At 39.1% G+C, this 18,996-nt stretch overlaps 1 protein-coding gene across 1 annotated transcript; it reads left to right on the top strand.

The window, feature by feature from the left end:
- The first annotated feature begins 12,694 nt into the window (after window positions 1–12,694).
- LOC141437141 (uncharacterized) lies at window positions 12,695–14,911 on the top strand. The gene is made up of 3 exons (XM_074100403.1): window positions 12,695–13,220; window positions 13,640–13,942; window positions 14,706–14,911. Exons 1-3 carry the CDS (start codon window positions 12,983–12,985, stop codon window positions 14,909–14,911), a joined length of 747 nt encoding a protein of 248 aa, XP_073956504.1. The 5' UTR covers window positions 12,695–12,982.
- Window positions 14,912–18,996: the final 4,085 nt, after the last annotated feature.

The following is an 18,996-nucleotide window of genomic DNA, read 5'->3' as shown; positions in this document are numbered from 1 at the left end:
TCCATCATTATCAAAAACTACATAACTGTTATAACTCGTAATTGAAGATACACTCAATAAGTTTCGTTTTATGCTGGGTACATAATATACATTCCTAATCGTTGTTCTAAGCCATTTTCCGTTCACATAGAAAAACATTAACACATTTCCTACCTTATTCGCTTTTAAAGAAAAACCATCTCCTACTTTAATATCAATCGGGTTATCTAAAGTTTTATATTCTACAAAATATTCGTCACTATTTATAATGTGGTCAGAACATCCACTATCTAATAACCATGTTAAATTGTCTTTATTGGAATAATCTTCACTCACCGGATCTCTCGCTGAAGTCATCACTTCGACATTAAAAGAATTATCTCCACTCGTATCATCCTGGGCTGGATTATAATAACATTCTCGTGTCATACCTCGTGTTGTCCCTGAAAAATTACCTCTACCTCTTGACATCATTCTCCAATTTCCTCTTGTGCCTCTATAATTTTGTCCTCTCCAGTTGTATATTCCTCTAATGTTGCTATTTCCCCTAATATTATAGTTTCCTTGCCATCTTGGTACATTTTGCTCCCTTACCATATTTTTTGGACAATCTCTTTGGTAATGACCGGGCTCGTTACAGCCATAACAATTTCTTATTCTTACTTGAGACATTCTCTTCTGAATATTAAATGTTTCTAGTCCTTTAGACTCATTCTCTTCTTTTTTCTTGTAATTTAATATTAGTTTCGACTTCACATACTCAACTGACTTGTCTTTCGCTGGCAATGCATCAACAATATCCACTATATGTGTGTAACTTTCTGGTAAACACAACAATAAATGATTCAATTTATCATCTTCAGTCATTTCTTCACCGGCATTCTTCAATTCGTTAATATTCTTTTCAAATAAATTCAAAAAATCTACGGGGTTGTCATCTTCCGCCATTTTTAATTTCAATAACTTACGTTTGCACAGTAACTTATTTGCAGTTGACTTTACTCGATATATTGCATCAAATTTTGTAATCATGCTCCACGCAGTCGATTCCGATATAATTATTTCAAGCTGACTGTCCGTAACACTCGTGACAATTAAATTTTTTGCTTTCAAATCCATTTTTATCCAGTCATTTTCCTTTATATTTTCCGGTCTCATTTCATTTATCATTGCCTCATAACATCCCTTCATTTCCATGAGTAGTTGCAGTCTAAATCTCCATTTATCGTAATTATTTCCATCGAAAATTTGTATAGGACAATCTTCTCTCACGTTCGCCATTCTTCAAAACAATCTAATCTCACCTTATTTCTTCAAACTATTTCAGTGTTTACAATCTTTAATTCATTTTATTTCCTTTATTTACCGCTCTGCTACCATGTTAAATAATATGCAATGGATTACCGTGGATTTATATTTATTACTCTTATACACAACACAAATCATTCAAGTGACAAATTCAAATGTAACAGCCTCAAGTCTTCTTCCTTTAACCATAGATATTAAAACTATTACTACAGAGGTTACAAATCATTGCTTTAACACTTTTAATCCCGGAAATATGCATAGTTCCAGAGGGAACAGCGCGGGATAACCGAATTCAACGCGGGCAAAAGCTAGTTGTTAAATAAAATAAAACCGAATAGTGACTGTGAAGGTCGTGGTCTTTGGTCGTGGTTTATTTCATACCTCAATGAAGCCGACGTCTACTTGTGACATTTTGGTGTGACGCTTAGTCTTAAAGCCGCAATAATCCGCACCAACACTTCGAGAGATAGTTTTCAGGCTACAAAGTCTATTATTATTTTAACACAAGATATATTTTACAATGTCTGTAAGTATGTGAGATTTCTCTAACGTGGAGCATCGAATTTGTTGTATAAAATAGCACAATAAAATATCAATGGAATCTTTATCGAATTTACTCAATCTCTGTTATGACAGCATAAACAAACTTAGTTGCTAACCATTTGAAAAACACATACGACAGGGCAGTGCCAGCCAGTACTCACACTCCTCTTCACAGCACTGTCGTGGTCATCAGCACAATCCCAAGCTGTTCCGCAATTTTAACAGGCGCGGACCAGCCAAAGCTTTTGTCAGTAGATCAGCTTCCATATCTTCAGTCTGAAGATAATTGACCTCTAATACTCCTTCTTGAATACAGTTCCGAATGAAATGCATTTTTAGGTCAATATGCTTTGACTTTGAAGTCACCATAGCGTTTTGACTCAGTTTCAGGGGCGGCTTGATTGTCATTGAATACGACGATTCGTTCGTAGCTGGCTCCTAAATCTTTATACAGATTTCTTAGATGGATTGCTTCTTTAGCAGCCTCAGTTAAGGCCACATATTCGGCCTCAGCTGTAGATAGAGCGACACTTCTTTGCTTCTTAGACATCCAACTTACAGCTGTCCCAGCAAATTTAAAACAATAGCCCGAAAAAGATTTTCTATCAAGTTTACATGCCCCCCAATCTGCATCTGCCAATCCATACAGTTCTTGACCAGTTTTTCTAAAAATTAGGCCGACACTCTTCGTTCCTTTCAAGTAACGCAGTACTCTCTTTGCGCACTTAAAATGCTCTTCTCCATAGCAATCATTAAATTGAGAGAGGTAGCTAATAGCGAACATTATATCAGGGCGAGTTGCCACTGCTATATACATGAGAGTGCCAATTAAGTTCTTGTATGGAAGGTTTAGGCGATCATCTTTTTCACCTTTCTCTAGAATAAGACCCGGCTCTATAGGCGTAGAAACGGATTTGCAGTCTTCCATTTTAAACTTTTTGAGAGTTTCTTCTATGAACTTCTCTTGGTTTAGTTTAATTTCGTCTCTTTTGTAGGTTACATCAATTCCAATCAAACGTTTAGGTGTCGATAAGTCTTTCAGCTCAAATTTCGTGTTTAGCAGGTCTTTTATTTCTTGGAGCTTTCTTGGACATGAGTAGGCAATTAAAAGGTCATCGACATAAATTACTATGATTATTTTAACTCCTCTTTTCTCTAGTAGATATACACATGGGTCAGCTTCTGAAGCTTTGAAACCAATGTTCTTTAATTCTTTGTCGAGTTTCTTATACCACTGCCTCCCTGCCTGCTTAAGTCCATATAGAGCTTTTATAAGACGGCAGACTTTCCCTTTGAATTATTTTTTATGTCTTTTAACATTTCAACTGTTTTGTTGTATAACGTCAGATCTTCTTTTCTACTTTCGTCAACCATGATTTCAGTCAGGTATTCTTCTAAATATTCCGGACATTTCATTACTATTTTCTCTTCTAGTTCTCCATTCAGATATGCTGTCGTCACGTCCATCTGGTTCAATTTTAACCCTTCTTCGATTGCTATTCCAACAACAGATCTGATCGAACTTAGTTTAGCCACAGGAGCGTACGTTTCATTGTAGTCAACGCCTGGTCGCTGAGTAAACCCCGTGCTACGAGTCTGGCCTTCCTTGTAATATTGTTATCCGGTCCTACTTTGTTTCTTAGGATCATCTTGTAGTCCACTTCTTTCATGTTTTTATTTTTCTTTTCTATTTTCCAGGTTCCATTCTTGACATGTGCTCTTATTTCGGCTTTTATTGCATCATGCCAGTAGTCATCATCTTCATTTTCTTCAGATAAATTACATATTTCCGAGAATAAATGACTTTCTTCATTTTCATCCAGAACAAAATCTTTAGTCCACGCTGGTTGGTGCCTTTGTCTTTGTGGTCTCCCATTTCCAGGTGCCTCAACAATTTCTGATGCGTCATCGTAAGATTCTATTTCGTCTGTAGATGAGGCGTCATCTTCTTGATAATTTAGATTTTGTAATGTGTTCTCATTTTTAGTCTCTATAATTTCAATTTCAATTTGTGGTATATTGTTCTTTTTTAGATATATTTGAGTTCTGTCCCTTTTCAGTCACAAGATGTTCGTAGTTCTGATTTCCTTCTGCGAAGTACATTTTATCTATGACTTTTATGTCCCTGCTAGTTATCACATCATTATCTTCAGGTATGTAGACTCTGTATGCCTTCGAGGTCATCGAGTATCCCATGAATACACCTTCTTTAGTGTTCTGGGTAAGCTTTCCTCGTTTCTTCTTTTTCAGTACAAAGGTCTTTCTGCCAAATACGTATAGATGATGTGCGCATGGTGTTCGCCCAACCCACTTCTGGAACGGTGTAGTGCCATCTAGGGCTTTGGAAGGACTTCGATTTATTAAGTAGTTCGCAGTGGCTACCGCTTCCGCCCAGAGCTTTTGGGTGCATTAGCTTCAATCAACAGACATCTGGTTTTATCAAGTAACGATCGGTTTTTTCTCTCGCTTATTCCGTTTTGTTGAGGAGTATAAACGGTGGTCAATCTTCTTTGAATGCCGTGCGATTTGAGATAATCGTCGAACTCCTTGTTTCGGTATTCTGTACCATTGTCTGATTGCAGGTATTTTATCTTTTTGTTGTGGAACGTCTCAACTTCATTTTTGTAATCTTTGAACATTTTGAATACGTCACTCTTCTTTTTCATAAAATAGACGTGACAGTAACGAGTGAAATCGTCTATAAATGTGACGTAATATCTTGATCCTGCTATTGTCTCACACTCAAAAGGTCCACATACGTCGCTGTGGATTATTTCCAACTTGTCTGTTGTGTATAAGTCCATATATCTTGAGAATGGTAGTCGTGATAGTTTGCCTTTAATGCAGGTCTCGCATGTTTCCAACTTCTCGTCAGTAAAGTTCAAGCCATACATAAGCTCATCTTTAGCCATCGTCTTCAAATCTTTTTCATTTATGTGGCCAAGTTTACGATGCCATTCCATGATACCATTACCCATTTTTGGTGTGAAATGAGCAGTCTCTTTTGTTTTGAATTCAATGTAATAGAGCCCATCTTTTCTTTGTGCTGTCAGTGCCACCTCACCACCTTTTTCTATGACGTAGGCTTTATCTTTCTCAAAAACGACCTTATTTCCTTTGTCTGTTATTTTTCCGACGGACAATAGGTTCACTGACACATCGGGAATGTACAGGGTATCAATGAGGTTGTAATTTTCTTTTTCGGTACTGACAGTGACTCTTCCTTTTCCTTGAATCATGCTTGTATGCTTGTTTGATGCCAACTTCAAGGTGCCGTTTTCAGGGGTCATTGTTGAAAACTTCGATTTTTCGCCACACATGTGTGATGAGCAGCCGCTATCTAGACACCAGGTTTCTTCATTGGTATCTGAACTTGCAGTGCTGAGACAAACATTAAAATTTTTGTTTTTGTTTATGTTGTCTTTCTCATTGGCGTTCTTCTTCTTTCCCCAACACGTCTCTGTAGTGTGACCTTTACGTTTGCAACTCTTGCAGTACGACTTCTGTTTATTTTTCTTGAAGTGATATGCTTCTGAGTTTTCAGATGGTTCACTACCACTCCTAGCCTGATATTCTTCAAGAATTTTTACTTTCAGGTCTTCGGGAGAGGGTAGCGTGTCACGAGACTCTATGGCTATCCTAAAGTTTTCAAAAGTTGTTGGCAGGCTATATAGAAGCATAATGCTGAGCAATTCTGAAGGTATTTTTATATCCATATCTGCGAGTTTATCCACCACGTCCATGAAATTATTTATGTGATCACGGATGTCTTCATCGGCGGTCATTCGCTTAAGAACTAGTTGTTTCAACAAGGTGGCTTTCCTTGCAGGCCCGGTGCTTTGGTAAGTAGCTTTTAATTTGTCCCATACTGCTTTAGACGTCGTGCAGGCTTTAATTTGTTTTAATTCGGACGGCGATAACAAAAGTAAAATTTCAGCTCTTGCCTTTAAGTCCTCCTTGTTGAACGCTGTCTTCGCTGCCGCATCTGCATTAGGTGGCAATATTTTCTCACCACTCACGATATCCCAATAGTCATTTTTAATCAGGACCGCTTGTGCTTGCAGGCACCAAGTATCATAATTTGACTTGGTCAACGGTTCTATGGTGCGATAACTCGACGTTGATGCCATTATACTAACTCGTAAGTCAACCACGCTCTGCTACCATATTGTGAGATTTCTCTAACGTGGAGCATCGAATTTGTTGTATAAAATAGCACAATAAAATATCAATGGAATCTTTATCGAATTTACTCAATCTCTGTTATGACAGCATAAACAAACTTAGTTGCTAACCATTTGAAAACCACATACGACAGGGCAGTGCCAGCCAGTACTCACACTCCTCTTCACAGCACTGTCGTGGTCATCAGCACAATCCCAAGCTGTTCCGCAATTTCAACAGGCGCGGACCAGCCAAAGCTTTTGTCAGTAGATCAGCTTCCATATCTTCAGTCTGAAGATAATTGACCTCTAATACTCCTTCTTGAATACAGTTCCGAATGAAATGCATTTTTAGGTCAATATGCTTTGACTTTGAAGTCACCATAGCGTTTTGACTCAGTTTCAGGGCGGCTTGATTGTCATTGAATACGACGATTCGTTCGTAGCTGGCTCCTAAATCTTTATACAGATTTCTTAGATGGATTGCTTCTTTAGCAGCCTCAGTTAAGGCCACATATTCGGCCTCAGCTGTAGATAGAGCGACACTTCTTTGCTTCTTAGACATCCAACTTACAGCTGTCCCAGCAAATTTAAAACAATAGCCCGAAAAAGATTTTCTATCAAGTTTACATGCCCCCCAATCTGCATCTGCCAATCCATACAGTTCTTGACCAGTTTTTCTAAAAATTAGGCCGACACTCTTCGTTCCTTTCAAGTAACGCAGTACTCTCTTTGCGCACTTAAAATGCTCTTCTCCATAGCAATCATTAAATTGAGAGAGGTAGCTAATAGCGAACATTATATCAGGGCGAGTTGCCACTGCTATATACATGAGAGTGCCAATTAAGTTCTTGTATGGAAGGTTTAGGCGATCATCTTTTTCACCTTTCTCTAGAATAAGACCTGGCTCTATAGGCGTAGAAACAGATTTGCAGTCTTCCATTTTAAACTTTTTGAGAGTTTCTTCTATGAACTTCTCTTGGTTTAGTTTAATTTCGTCTCTTTTGTAGGTTACATCAATTCCAATCAAACGTTTAGGTGTCGATAAGTCTTTCAGCTCAAATTTCGTGTTTAGCAGGTCTTTTATTTCTTGGAGCTTTCTTGGACATGAGTAGGCAATTAAAAGGTCATCGACATAAATTACTATGATTATTTTAACTCCTCTTTTCTCTAGTAGATATACACATGGGTCAGCTTCTGAAGCTTTGAAACCAATGTTCTTTAATTCTGTGTCGAGTTTCTTATACCACTGCCTCCCTGCCTGCTTAAGTCCATATAGAGCTTTTATAAGACGGCAGACTTTCCCTTTGGAATTATTTTTTATGTCTTTTAACATTTCAACTGTTTTGTTGTATAACGTCAGATCTTCTTTTCTACTTTCGTCAACCATGATTTCAGTCAGGTATTCTTCTAAATATTCCGGACATTTCATTACTATTTTCTCTTCTAGTTCTCCATTCAGATATGCTGTCGTCACGTCCATCTGGTTCAATTTTAACCCTTCTTCGATTGCTATTCCAACAACAGATCTGATCGAACTTAGTTTAGCCACAGGAGCGTACGTTTCATTGTAGTCAACGCCTGGTCGCTGAGTAAAACCCCGTGCTACGAGTCTGGCCTTCCTTGTAATATTGTTATCCGGTCCTACTTTGTTTCTGAGGATCATCTTGTAGTCCACTTCTTTCATGTTTTTATTTTTCTTTTCTATTTTCCAGGTTCCATTCTTGACATGTGCTCTTATTTCGGCTTTTATTGCATCATGCCAGTAGTCATCATCTTCATTTTCTTCAGATAAATTACACATTTCCGAGAATAAATGACTTTCTTCATTTTCATCCAGAACAAAATCTTTAGTCCACGCTGGTTGGTGCCTTTGTCTTTGTGGTCTCCCATTTCCAGGTGCCTCAACAATTTCTGATGCGTCATCGTAAGATTCTATTTCGTCTGTAGATGAGGCGTCATCTTCTTGATAATTTAGATTTTGTAATGTGTTCTCATTTTTAGTCTCTATAATTTCAATTTCAATTTGTGGTATATTGTTTTCTTTTTTAGATATATTTGAGTTCTGTCCCTTTTCAGTCACAAGATGTTCGTAGTTCTGATTTCCTTCTGCGAAGTACATTTTATCTATGACTTTTATGTCCCTGCTAGTTATCACATCATTATCTTCAGGTATGTAGACTCTGTATGCCTTCGAGGTCATCGAGTATCCCATGAATACACCTTCTTTAGTGTTCTGGGTAAGCTTTCCTCGTTTCTTCTTTTTCAGTACAAAGGTCTTTCTGCCAAATACGTATAGATGATGTGCGCATGGTGTTCGCCCAACCCACTTCTGGAACGGTGTAGTGCCATCTAGGGCTTTGGAAGGACTTCGATTTATTAAGTAGTTCGCAGTAGCTACCGCTTCCGCCCAGAGCTTTTTGGGTGCATTAGCTTCAATCAACAGACATCTGGTTTTATCAAGTAACGATCGGTTTTTTCTCTCGCTTATTCCGTTTTGTTGAGGAGTATAAACGGTGGTCAATCTTCTTTGAATGCCGTGCGATTTGAGATAATCGTCGAACTCCTTGTTTCGGTATTCTGTACCATTGTCTGATTGCAGGTATTTTATCTTTTTGTTGTGGAACGTCTCAACTTCATTTTTGTAATCTTTGAACATTTTGAATACGTCACTCTTCTTTTTCATAAAATAGACGTGACAGTAACGAGTGAAATCGTCTATAAATGTGACGTAATATCTTGATCCTGCTATTGTCTCACACTCAAAAGGTCCACATACGTCGCTGTGGATTATTTCCAACTTGTCTGTTGTGTATAAGTCCATATATCTTGAGAATGGTAGTCGTGATAGTTTGCCTTTAATGCAGGTCTCGCATGTTTCCAACTTCTCGTCAGTAAAGTTCAAGCCATACATAAGCTCATCTTTAGCCATCGTCTTCAAATCTTTTTCATTTATGTGGCCAAGTTTACGATGCCATTCCATGATACCATTACCCATTTTTGGTGTGAAATGAGCAGTCTCTTTTGTTTTGAATTCAATGTAATAGAGCCCATCTTTTCTTTGTGCTGTCAGTGCCACCTCACCACCTTTTTCTATGACGTAGGCTTTATCTTTCTCAAAAACGACCTTATTTCCTTTGTCTGTTATTTTTCCGACGGACAATAGGTTCACTGACACATCGGGAATGTACAGGGTATCAATGAGGTTGTAATTTTCTTTTTCGGTACTGACAGTGACTCTTCCTTTTCCTTGAATCATGCTTGTATGCTTGTTTGATGCCAACTTCAAAGTGCCGTTTTCAGGGGTCATTGTGGAAAACTTCGATTTTTCGCCACACATGTGTGATGAGCAGCCGCTATCTAGACACCAGGTTTCTTCATTGGTATCTGAACTTGCAGTGCTGAGACAAACATTAAAATTTTTGTTTTTGTTTATGTTGTCTTTCTCATTGGCGTTCTTCTTCTTTCCCCAACACGTCTCTGTAGTGTGACCTTTACGTTTGCAACTCTTGCAGTACGACTTCTGTTTATTTTTCTTGAAGTGATATGCTTCTGAGTTTTCAGATGGTTCACTACCACTCCTAGCCTGATATTCTTCAAGAATTTTTACTTTCAGGTCTTCGGGAGAGGGTAGCGTGTCACGAGACTCTATGGCTATCCTAAAGTTTTCAAAAGTTGTTGGCAGGCTATATAGAAGCATAATGCTGAGCAATTCTGAAGGTATTTTTATATCCATATCTGCGAGTTTATCCACCACGTCCATGAAATTATTTATGTGATCACGGATGTCTTCATCGGCGGTCATTCGCTTAAGAACTAGTTGTTTCAACAAGGTGGCTTTCCTTGCAGGCCCGGTGCTTTGGTAAGTAGCTTTTAATTTGTCCCATACTGCTTTAGACGTCGTGCAGGCTTTAATTTGTTTTAATTCGGACGGCGATAACAAAAGTAAAATTTCAGCTCTTGCCTTTAAGTCCTCCTTGTTGAACGCTGTCTTCGCTGCCGCATCTGCATTAGGTGGCAATATTTTCTCACCACTCACGATATCCCAATAGTCATTTTTAATCAGGACCGCTTGTGCTTGCAGGCACCAAGTATCATAATTTGACTTGGTCAACGGTTCTATGGTGCGATAACTCGACGTTGATGCCATTATACTAACTCGTAAGTTAACCACGCTCTGCTACCATATTTGTGAGATTTCTCTAACGTGGAGCATCGAATTTGTTGTATAAAATAGCACAATAAAATATCAATGGAATCTTTATCGAATTTACTCAATCTCTGTTATGACAGCATAAACAAACTTAGTTGCTAACCATTTGAAAACCACAGACGTCTACTTGTGACATTTTGGTGTGACGCTTAGTCTTAAAGCCGCAATAATCCGCACCAACACTTCGAGAGATAGTTTTCAGGCTACAAAGTCTATTATTATTTTAACACAAGATATATTTTACAATGTCTGTAAGTATCACAAGTAATTTTTATTTAACAAAATCATTCACAACCGCACCAATATTAATTCCGCCGAGAGTTTTTAAATGTCATTGTTTGCCGCCTTTTTTACGAGCTAAGGCGCGCGGCAAAGGGTTTATTGAGCCAGTCAGCCACGGACAGCAAAGAGGATGGCAATCCAAAAAAATACACTGCTACAATACTTGCACAATACAATAATATATTGCCTTCATAAGCCAAAAGGCGGTATCTACAAAAAACAGTTATTAATATTAATACTATTGTGTAGCTTAAAAGTTCAAAACATTTTGCATCACATGGCATACTTAAATACCTAACTACTTAACTCTTGTCTTTTGTTAAGAGAGCAGCATGTTATTATCCCAGTAATAGTATAAGTGCGAATGTTTATTGAAAGTCTGTTTCTTGTCCCCTCACGTGTAAATAACTAAACTGAAGTTTGAATCCCGGGGAAGGTGCGGCCACATGCAGCAAATCGCTCGACGCTCGTTTCCAACCACAGATATGATATGAACAATTGTTTATATGACGTTCGTGTTTCCAACGTCAAATTGGTCATGTACTATATGGCGATAAAGCTGAATATGTTGAGCTTTATCGCTGGAAAAAAAAACGTTTTCAATTTCAGAAAAAAAAAATATTTTCAAAATACAAACTGAAATATAGATGCACAGAAAAACCAGAAAAATAAGACCAGCACTGGGAATCGAACCCAGGACCTCGGTATTCCGTACCGCGTGCTATACCGCTACACCACTGCTGGTCAACGGTACAGACCCGAATTTCCCCTATGCACCACATATCTCAGCTTGTTTGTTTCTTATTTAGCCACTTAAGCAGTGACGCTAGTGTTTAGTTCCAATGGAATGCCGAAAGTTTCTCGACGAGGGCTACGGTATAGATGTCGCTAGCGTCAATCACCTTCGAAAGGGGGTCACGTGACCAGGTTTATCGCTTCAATCGAGTGACGAGCGATTGCATGTGGCCGCTCCTCTACTAATTACAAAAAGTTAGTTTAGTTGTCAAAGTGACAACTGTGACGAGCTTTTAATTATAGTCTTTTTATAGTATTTTTCGGATAGAATGGGTACGGTGACACATGTCATTAAGCAATTAAAGGGTTGAAACAATGTTAATTCGAATCGATATACTGTGACTCTCGATTGAATATGCTAGAGGTGTGTAATCGATTATATAAGTGATAGTTTTTATTTTAAACTTGTTTTTGCCTGCGGCTTCATCCGCGTACCAAGTGTTTTTGCTTGTCTATCGGGATCTCACAAATCATGCAGCCATCTTTGGCACTATATAAAAACAAATAACGGTAAAAAATTAACAAAAACCGTAATAAAAAAAACTGAATTACAAAGTAACAGTTCAAAACATCAAACAATACGAAACACTCGATACAAAGATGCATTTAACGACCTTCGCTCTCGTACTAATAGCAAAGTCTAAATGCGAGTCAAACGCTTTGACAATAGTAGAAGATCCGAACTTGAAAAGATCTTCACCAGTCTGATAATAGAATTAAATGTATTTTTATAATAAATTTAGTATTTTAGAAAACGTATTAGAAATGATTTTGCTAAAAAATCCTGGACAGGCAGTTTTTTTATTTTATTTTTAATGATTTTTAATTAAATGCAGACAACCCTATATCAACGTGTTCACAATAAAATGGCGCTTACGTTGATATACAATTTTTTCTATTATCTTATCAAGTGAAAGTAAATGACGTCGACATACCTGTTTAAGTTTATACCTGGCAACCCGGTAGTTCGTCCAGGTAAACAATAGCAAACCCAACGTCTACATATTCTATATGTATTATACTTTTAAGTTAATGTAAAATTGTCTTATAATCTCGATGATGCAACAAAAATTTATTAAAAATCTTTTTTTTTTATAATCAAAAATAGCCTGTCCAGGATTTTTTTAGCAAATCCATTTCTAATATATTTTCTAAAATACTAAATTTATGATAAAATACATTTCATTCTATTATCATACCGGTGAAGATCTTTTCAAGTTCGGATCTTAGACTACAAGATTGTGGCATCGATTCGGTCGATAAGCCAAGTCAAGCTCTATTGAAATAGAGTTCCGTTTTATGCGATGAAAGTTGGCGAGATTAAAATCTCTCTTTTTTCTTTTAAAACAATAATATTTATTTATGTGATTTTTGTTTATTATTAGAAAGTCTTTTAAGCTGGTGTTTTTTTTTTTTCGGGATTCAAGTATATATTTTTTTATAAATTATTGGCCTCAAACGCTTATGGCGTGGAATGGAAAAAACGTCGTTCATATGTCAATATTATATCTGAGGATAATATGCTTGCATTGTTTTGCCGGCACGAATTCAACGAATATATCATAATCTTGCCACCACGCACTTGTATTGTAGAGTTGGTAAACAGTGTTATTGCAGACGATGTGATTCTTCAGCTTGTTGTTAAAATATATTTTGGCTAAACCAGCACAGAGCAGCCTGGTTAGTCCGTGTCGTGGTCATGGAGTCAGCCGCCTGCCGCCGCCGTGCTTCCGACGCGGAACAGTCGGCGCGGTGGACATACAGCGTGACTGCGGAGTGCGAGCCTGTGGCGGTGAAGGAGGAGCCCGAGGGGGGCGAGTGCGGCGTGAGCGAGGCGGCCGTGGCAGAAGGCTTGTACGCCGGACACGAGGTCAAGGACGAAGTAGTCATTGGACCTGTAACGGTGCAGCAGCAAGACGTCGCTTTTTCAATGCAGAGTAAGCTTTGTGACCAGCTACTCAGTGGAATAAAAGTAAAAAATGTGTAATTATAAAAATAAAAGCAGTTTTAAGTCAAGCAGGAGTACCTGACTTTGCAAGTAATGCAACACAACAGTATAAGAATTCTCTATGATGAGGTGGAGAGTGACGCTCCGGGGTGTTCTCTCCCAGGTGCTTCATAAGACAATTAACTGAGATTTCCGCACACATGCATAGATCTACATGTATCTGTATCCTTTAATAAGGGTGTCATTTGTTAAATAACATTTGGATATTGTAATTTATTTCTCTTTTTTTTTCATTAAAGTGATTACATACAAACATACACAAGTTATAACCTGTAAAGAAAGTAAAAAATAATAGGAACCCTTCTAATAAAATTTAACATGTAGCTATAAATAAAATATTTTTTACAGATGCTTTCTGTAGACTGGAGGGTCCATGCAGTCTGAAGCCAGAAGGCGGCGCCGACGACACACCCGACTGCACCCACACCTGCCTTGGAGAGGGACCTCGCTGCAACAGGAGCCCCGAGCAGCAGTACAGGCTGACAAGCTGTTTTGTTCGACTGGAGCGACTTCCAGTAGGAGACCTGCACAGAGGCAAGCCTTGCAGCAGCATGCAAGCTATTCCCAGTGCCAGTGCCCTGCGGCGCAGCAGAGAGCAGGGCCAGAGACGTTCCTGCAACTTGCCAACCCCACTTGCGTGTCACAAACAAGGTTTGGCTCACTATGAACTACACTAAGCCATGCTTCTACTAAAAAAAAAACATGCAAAGAAAAACGAAACAAAAGAAAAAGATACATTACCATAGTCATTTTTCTTTCTTTCTTTCATAGTTCATTCATTTGCACATGGACAAAGTATGGATCTGTTCACTCACAAAGGCCTGCTTCTCCACATTTTATAATCGTAATTGTAAACAAATCCATACAACAAGTCTATGTGTGCGTAGCTCGAACGTGTCCTCAGTCACAAGCTTACCATCATTCACGCAGACTAAAACAACTATACATATAAGTAGAAGGTTTACTTGTGCACATTGATAATAAGCTGTGGAGAGGCGGGCCTTTGTGAGTGAACAGATGTATACCTCACCTACCTTACACCATAATCCATTTCCTGATGTAATTAAAAATAAATTAGGTAAATTATGATAGATCTGTCTGTATGCTGCATATAGTATCAGGAGACTGGAGACAGACATGATTATTAAAGGATACGCTTCACTTCACTTGCATATTGATAACTTTCACTGGAATCATTGGATCGTAGGGCGATTATTCGTGCGTTTGAACCGCCTCATTTCTCTGGTCAATTTTTTTTCAATTTTTACAGAAAAATGAGACAGTTAAATCGTCCAATAATCGCCCATTTTACAAAATGTTTTTTTCCTCTGAATATCAAGCTCTGTATGTTCTGTTGGATTTTTGGCTTTGTGTTTCACCCATCAATTAATCTCCCAAATATATTATCTTGCAGATACACTGAACAGGACTGAGGTGGACCCGTGCCAGCTGCAGCCAGCGGGCGGAGCCGGGGCCGCGCCCGAGTGCACCCACACCCGCCCCGGGGAGGGACCTCGCTGCAACATGAGCCACGACCAACAGTTCCAGCTTAGGAGCTGCTCTGTGAGGCTCGAGCGCATCCTCATAGAAGACTTGCCCACATGCGACACTTGCTCGTAATCTTTGACTGTAAATCAAGTCTAAAAAATCATAATTGTACACATTCAGTAGAAGAATCTACTATCTGTGCAGAGTTAGCTACGCATCATTTAGAAACAGGAAGTGAAACATTGTTACGATATTCGTCCGATGATGCGAGGATTTTCACACAAGAAACAACTTGCTCTGACAATATTTCCAAATCACACTATCGGAATCAATCTGTTGTGTTTTCTCACACAGGCGAGAAACCTTTTTCTTGTGACGTTTGTAAGTCGCTGTTTTCTTACAGAAGTAATTTGGCTAGGCATAGACGAACTCACACAGGCGAGAAACCTTTTTCTTGCGACGTTTGTAAGTCGCGGTTTTCTCAAAAAGTAATTTGGCTAGGCATAGACGAACTCACACAGGCGAGAAACCTTTTTCTTGCGACGTTTGTAAGTCGCGGTTTTCTCAAAGAAGTAGTTTGGCTGGGCATAGACGAACTCACACAGGCGAGAAACCTTTTTCTTGCGACGTTTGTAAGTCGCTGTTTTCTTACAGAAGTAATTTGGCTAGGCATAGACGAACTCACATGGGCGAGAAACCTTTTTCTTGCGAAGTTTGTAAGTCGCGATTTCTCATAAAGTAATTTGGCTAGCATAAACAAACTCACACAGGCGAGAAACCTTTTTCTTGTGACGTTTGTAAGTCGCGGTTTTCTCAAAAAAGTAGTTTGGCTAGGCATAGACAAACTCACACAGGCGAGAAACCTTTTTCTTGCGAAGTTTGTAAGTCGCGATTTTCTTATAAAAGTACTTTGGATGCGCATAAACGAACTCACACAGGCGAGAAACCTTTTTCTTGTGACATTTGCAAGTTGCGGTTTACGCAAAGAAGTACTTTGTATTCACATAAACGAACTCACACAGGCGAGAAACCTTTTTCTTGCGAAGTTTGTAAGTCGCGGTTTTCTCGAAAAAGTTATTTGGCTAGGCATAGACAAACTCACACAGGCGAGAAACCTTTTTCTTGCGACGTTTGTGAGTCGCGGTTTACTCGAAAAATTACTTTGGATGCGCATATACGAACTCACACAGGCGAGAAACCTTTTTCTTGCGACGTTTGTAAGTCACGGTTTTCTCAAAGAAGTAATTTGGATGTGCATAAACGAACTCACACAGGCGAGAAACCTTTCTCTTGCGACGTTTGTGAGTCGCGGTTTTCTCGCAGGGATCATTTGGCTAAGCATATACGAATACACACAGGCGAGGCTACTCATAGATGAGCTCACGCACGAGAGAAGGCTGTTGCTTGAGCGGGGAGGGGGGCTGCGCGGCCACGCTTGCCATCAAGAGCCGCGTTTACATTTAACTGTCGTGTTGTGTCGTGACGCATCAGAACGGTATCGCTTTCGTACATTTTATATGGTTGCGTTCACATTTATCCCCTCTTGCCCTCATGTTCTGAGAGGAGGCCTGTGCCCAGCAGTGGGACGTATATAGGCTGGGATGATGCTGGGATGATGTTCAAATTTATCTGAGGCGATGTGTTGTGACGGCATGTGTTGTGTCGCATCAAAGCTATAGAGAGAAAGAGACCGAGAGCATCCTAACACAACACGACAGACAAATGTGAATGCGGCTAGGTCGCTGCGGGAGAGGGCGTCGAGTGTGCCTGTTTGAATGGCTCGGTACCGAATCGTCTATGAGTCAAAATACCCACGATTTCAAATGGTCTGAAATACACGTGCCCCATTGTGTTAACCGTCCATGGTGTTGCGATGTCTTAATAGTGAAAGAGCACGGCCAGATAGCAACAAGTCTAATTATGTAAAATGCCCAAAGTTGTTTTAAATCGTCCAAAATCTAAATTACCTACTTCATATCGCCCATAAAAACTGAACGCCAAAACGTCCAAAACATATTATGTCACGAGATTTAAGTTTAATAGGTAAAGCGTTTTGGTCATTCTGCTCTGGCCAACTGCTTTCAATAAGATTCTTTGCTTTTTTGGACAGCGTTTTTCACAAGATGTAGTTTGGACATTATGCTGCACGATTTAATTGCTATTCTGATGTTCAGCGTTATGCATATTGTGTTAATAGGACGTCGGACATTTCGCTTCTTGGTCAATTTGCGTCGCGAGACATTTTGCTGCATTACGATATTTTTAACGATTTTACTACATGGGATTAATTTAAATGTCGTAGGAATTTCGTTTTTATGATGCATTAGTCTGAATTTTCAATCCCATGCTTAATGTATTTTTGACAATAAATAAATGTTTTTTGTATACAAATCTTCTTTTAACTGCCCTTTAATTTAATCGCATTCCCAAGATGCATTTATGAGGTCCTGTAGCCAAAATTATAAAATTTAAATTGCTATGCAGACGTTCGTCCACTGAATGTGAGTGAGCGGAGCGGACTGAACGAGTTCGAAGAGTCACGAGAGTGTTTGCAGAGGCGAGCAGAGTCCGCGCGAGAAATAAGCGTGGCGTGGTATTCTATGCGGACCCTTTTATGTTAGCTCTTATATTACAACCGGCACGGCCTCCGCTCCGCTCCGCAGCCGCTGTCAGTGGGTTTCAAGCTTTAGTGGAAGTGCTCGCTGTTTTATTCCGGTCCGCTCCATCCGTTACCTCCGTTGCCGCTCATCACTCCAGCTGTTTTAATGGAAAGTGGGCTATAGTTTTATCATCTACGTGTATCAGTCTGTACGTCACATATATTTTACTACAGTGCACGCGCGATGAAACACTCGCTACGCTCACGCGGCAGCGCTCGCCGACAAGTGAGGCTAGGAAGATAAAGCGTTTGTATTGGTTCCACGCACATCACTGGTGGAAACGCAGCTTAAAGAGGATCGAACAAACTATCGGAAATTAAGTAAAATACATTCCATACCATATTATAAATGCGAAAGTGTGTGTGTTTGTATGTTTGTCCGTCTTACACGTCGACACAGAGCGACGGATCGACGTAATTTTTGGCATAGAGATAGTTTATGGGTTAGAGATTGACATGGGCTACTTTTAATCCCGGAAATATGCATAGTTCCAGAGGGAACAGTGAGCGATAACCGAATTCAACGCGGGCAAAAGCTATTTGTTATATAAAATAAAACCGAATAGTGACTGTGAAGGTCGTGGTTTATTTCATACCTCAATGAAGCCGACGTCTACTTGTGACATTTTGGTGTGACGCTTAGTCTTAAAGCCGCAATAATCCGCACCAACACTTCGAGAGATAGTTTTCAGGCTACAAAGTCTATTATTATTTTAACACAAGATATATTTTACAATGTCTGTAAGTATCACAAGTAATTTTTATTTAACAAAATCATTCACAACCGCACCAATATTAATTCCGCCGTGAGTTTTTAAATGTCACAGATTGCCGCAATTTTTACGAGCTAAGGCGCGCGGCAAAGGGTTTATTGCCCCAGTCAGCCACGGACAGCAAAGAGGATGGCAATCCAAAAAAATACACTGCTACAATACTTGCACAATACAATAATATATTGCCTTCATAAGCCAAAAGGCGGTATCTACAAAAAACAGTTATTAATATTAATACTATTGTGTAGCTTAAAAGTTCAAAACATTTTGCGTCACATGGCATACTTAAATACCTAACTACTTAACTCTTGTCTTTTGTTAAGAGAGCAGCATATTATTATCCCAGTAATAGTATAAGTGCGAATGTTTATTGAAAGTCTGTTTCTTGTCACCACACGTGTAAATAACTAAACTGAAGTTTGAATCCCGGGGAAGGTGCGGCCACATGTAGCAAATCGCTCGACGCTCGTTTCCAACCACAGATATAATATGAACAATTGTTTATATGACGTTCGTGTTTCCAACGTCAAATTGGTCATGTACTATATGGCGATAAAGCTGAATACCTATGTTGAGCTTTATCGCTGGAAAATAAAAACCTTTTCAATTTAAAAAAAAAATTTTTTTCAAATACAAATTGAAATAGATGCACAGAAAACCAGAAAAAATAAGACCAGCACTGGGATCGAACCAGGACCTCGGTATTCCGTACCGCGTGCTATACCGCTACACCACTGCTGGTCAACGGTACAGACCCGAATTTCCCCTATGCACCACATATCTCA

This window comes from Choristoneura fumiferana, chromosome 17 (genome assembly GCF_025370935.1).
Source record: "Choristoneura fumiferana chromosome 17, NRCan_CFum_1, whole genome shotgun sequence".
Classification (NCBI taxonomy): Eukaryota; Metazoa; Arthropoda; class Insecta; order Lepidoptera; family Tortricidae; genus Choristoneura; species Choristoneura fumiferana.
This window is presented reverse-complemented; position numbering and strand designations above follow the sequence as displayed.

Excerpts from the sequence above, each read along its gene's own strand:
- LOC141437141 (XM_074100403.1), top strand. The coding sequence starts at position 12,983 with ATGGAGTCAGCCGCCTGCCGCCGCCGTGCTTCCGACGCGGAACAGTCG. Across the intron at positions 13,221-13,639 it reads CGTCGCTTTTTCAATGCAGA|ATGCTTTCTGTAGACTGGAG; the intron begins GTAAGCTTTGTG and ends TATTTTTTACAG. Across the intron at positions 13,943-14,705 it reads ACTTGCGTGTCACAAACAAG|ATACACTGAACAGGACTGAG; the intron begins GTTTGGCTCACT and ends ATTATCTTGCAG.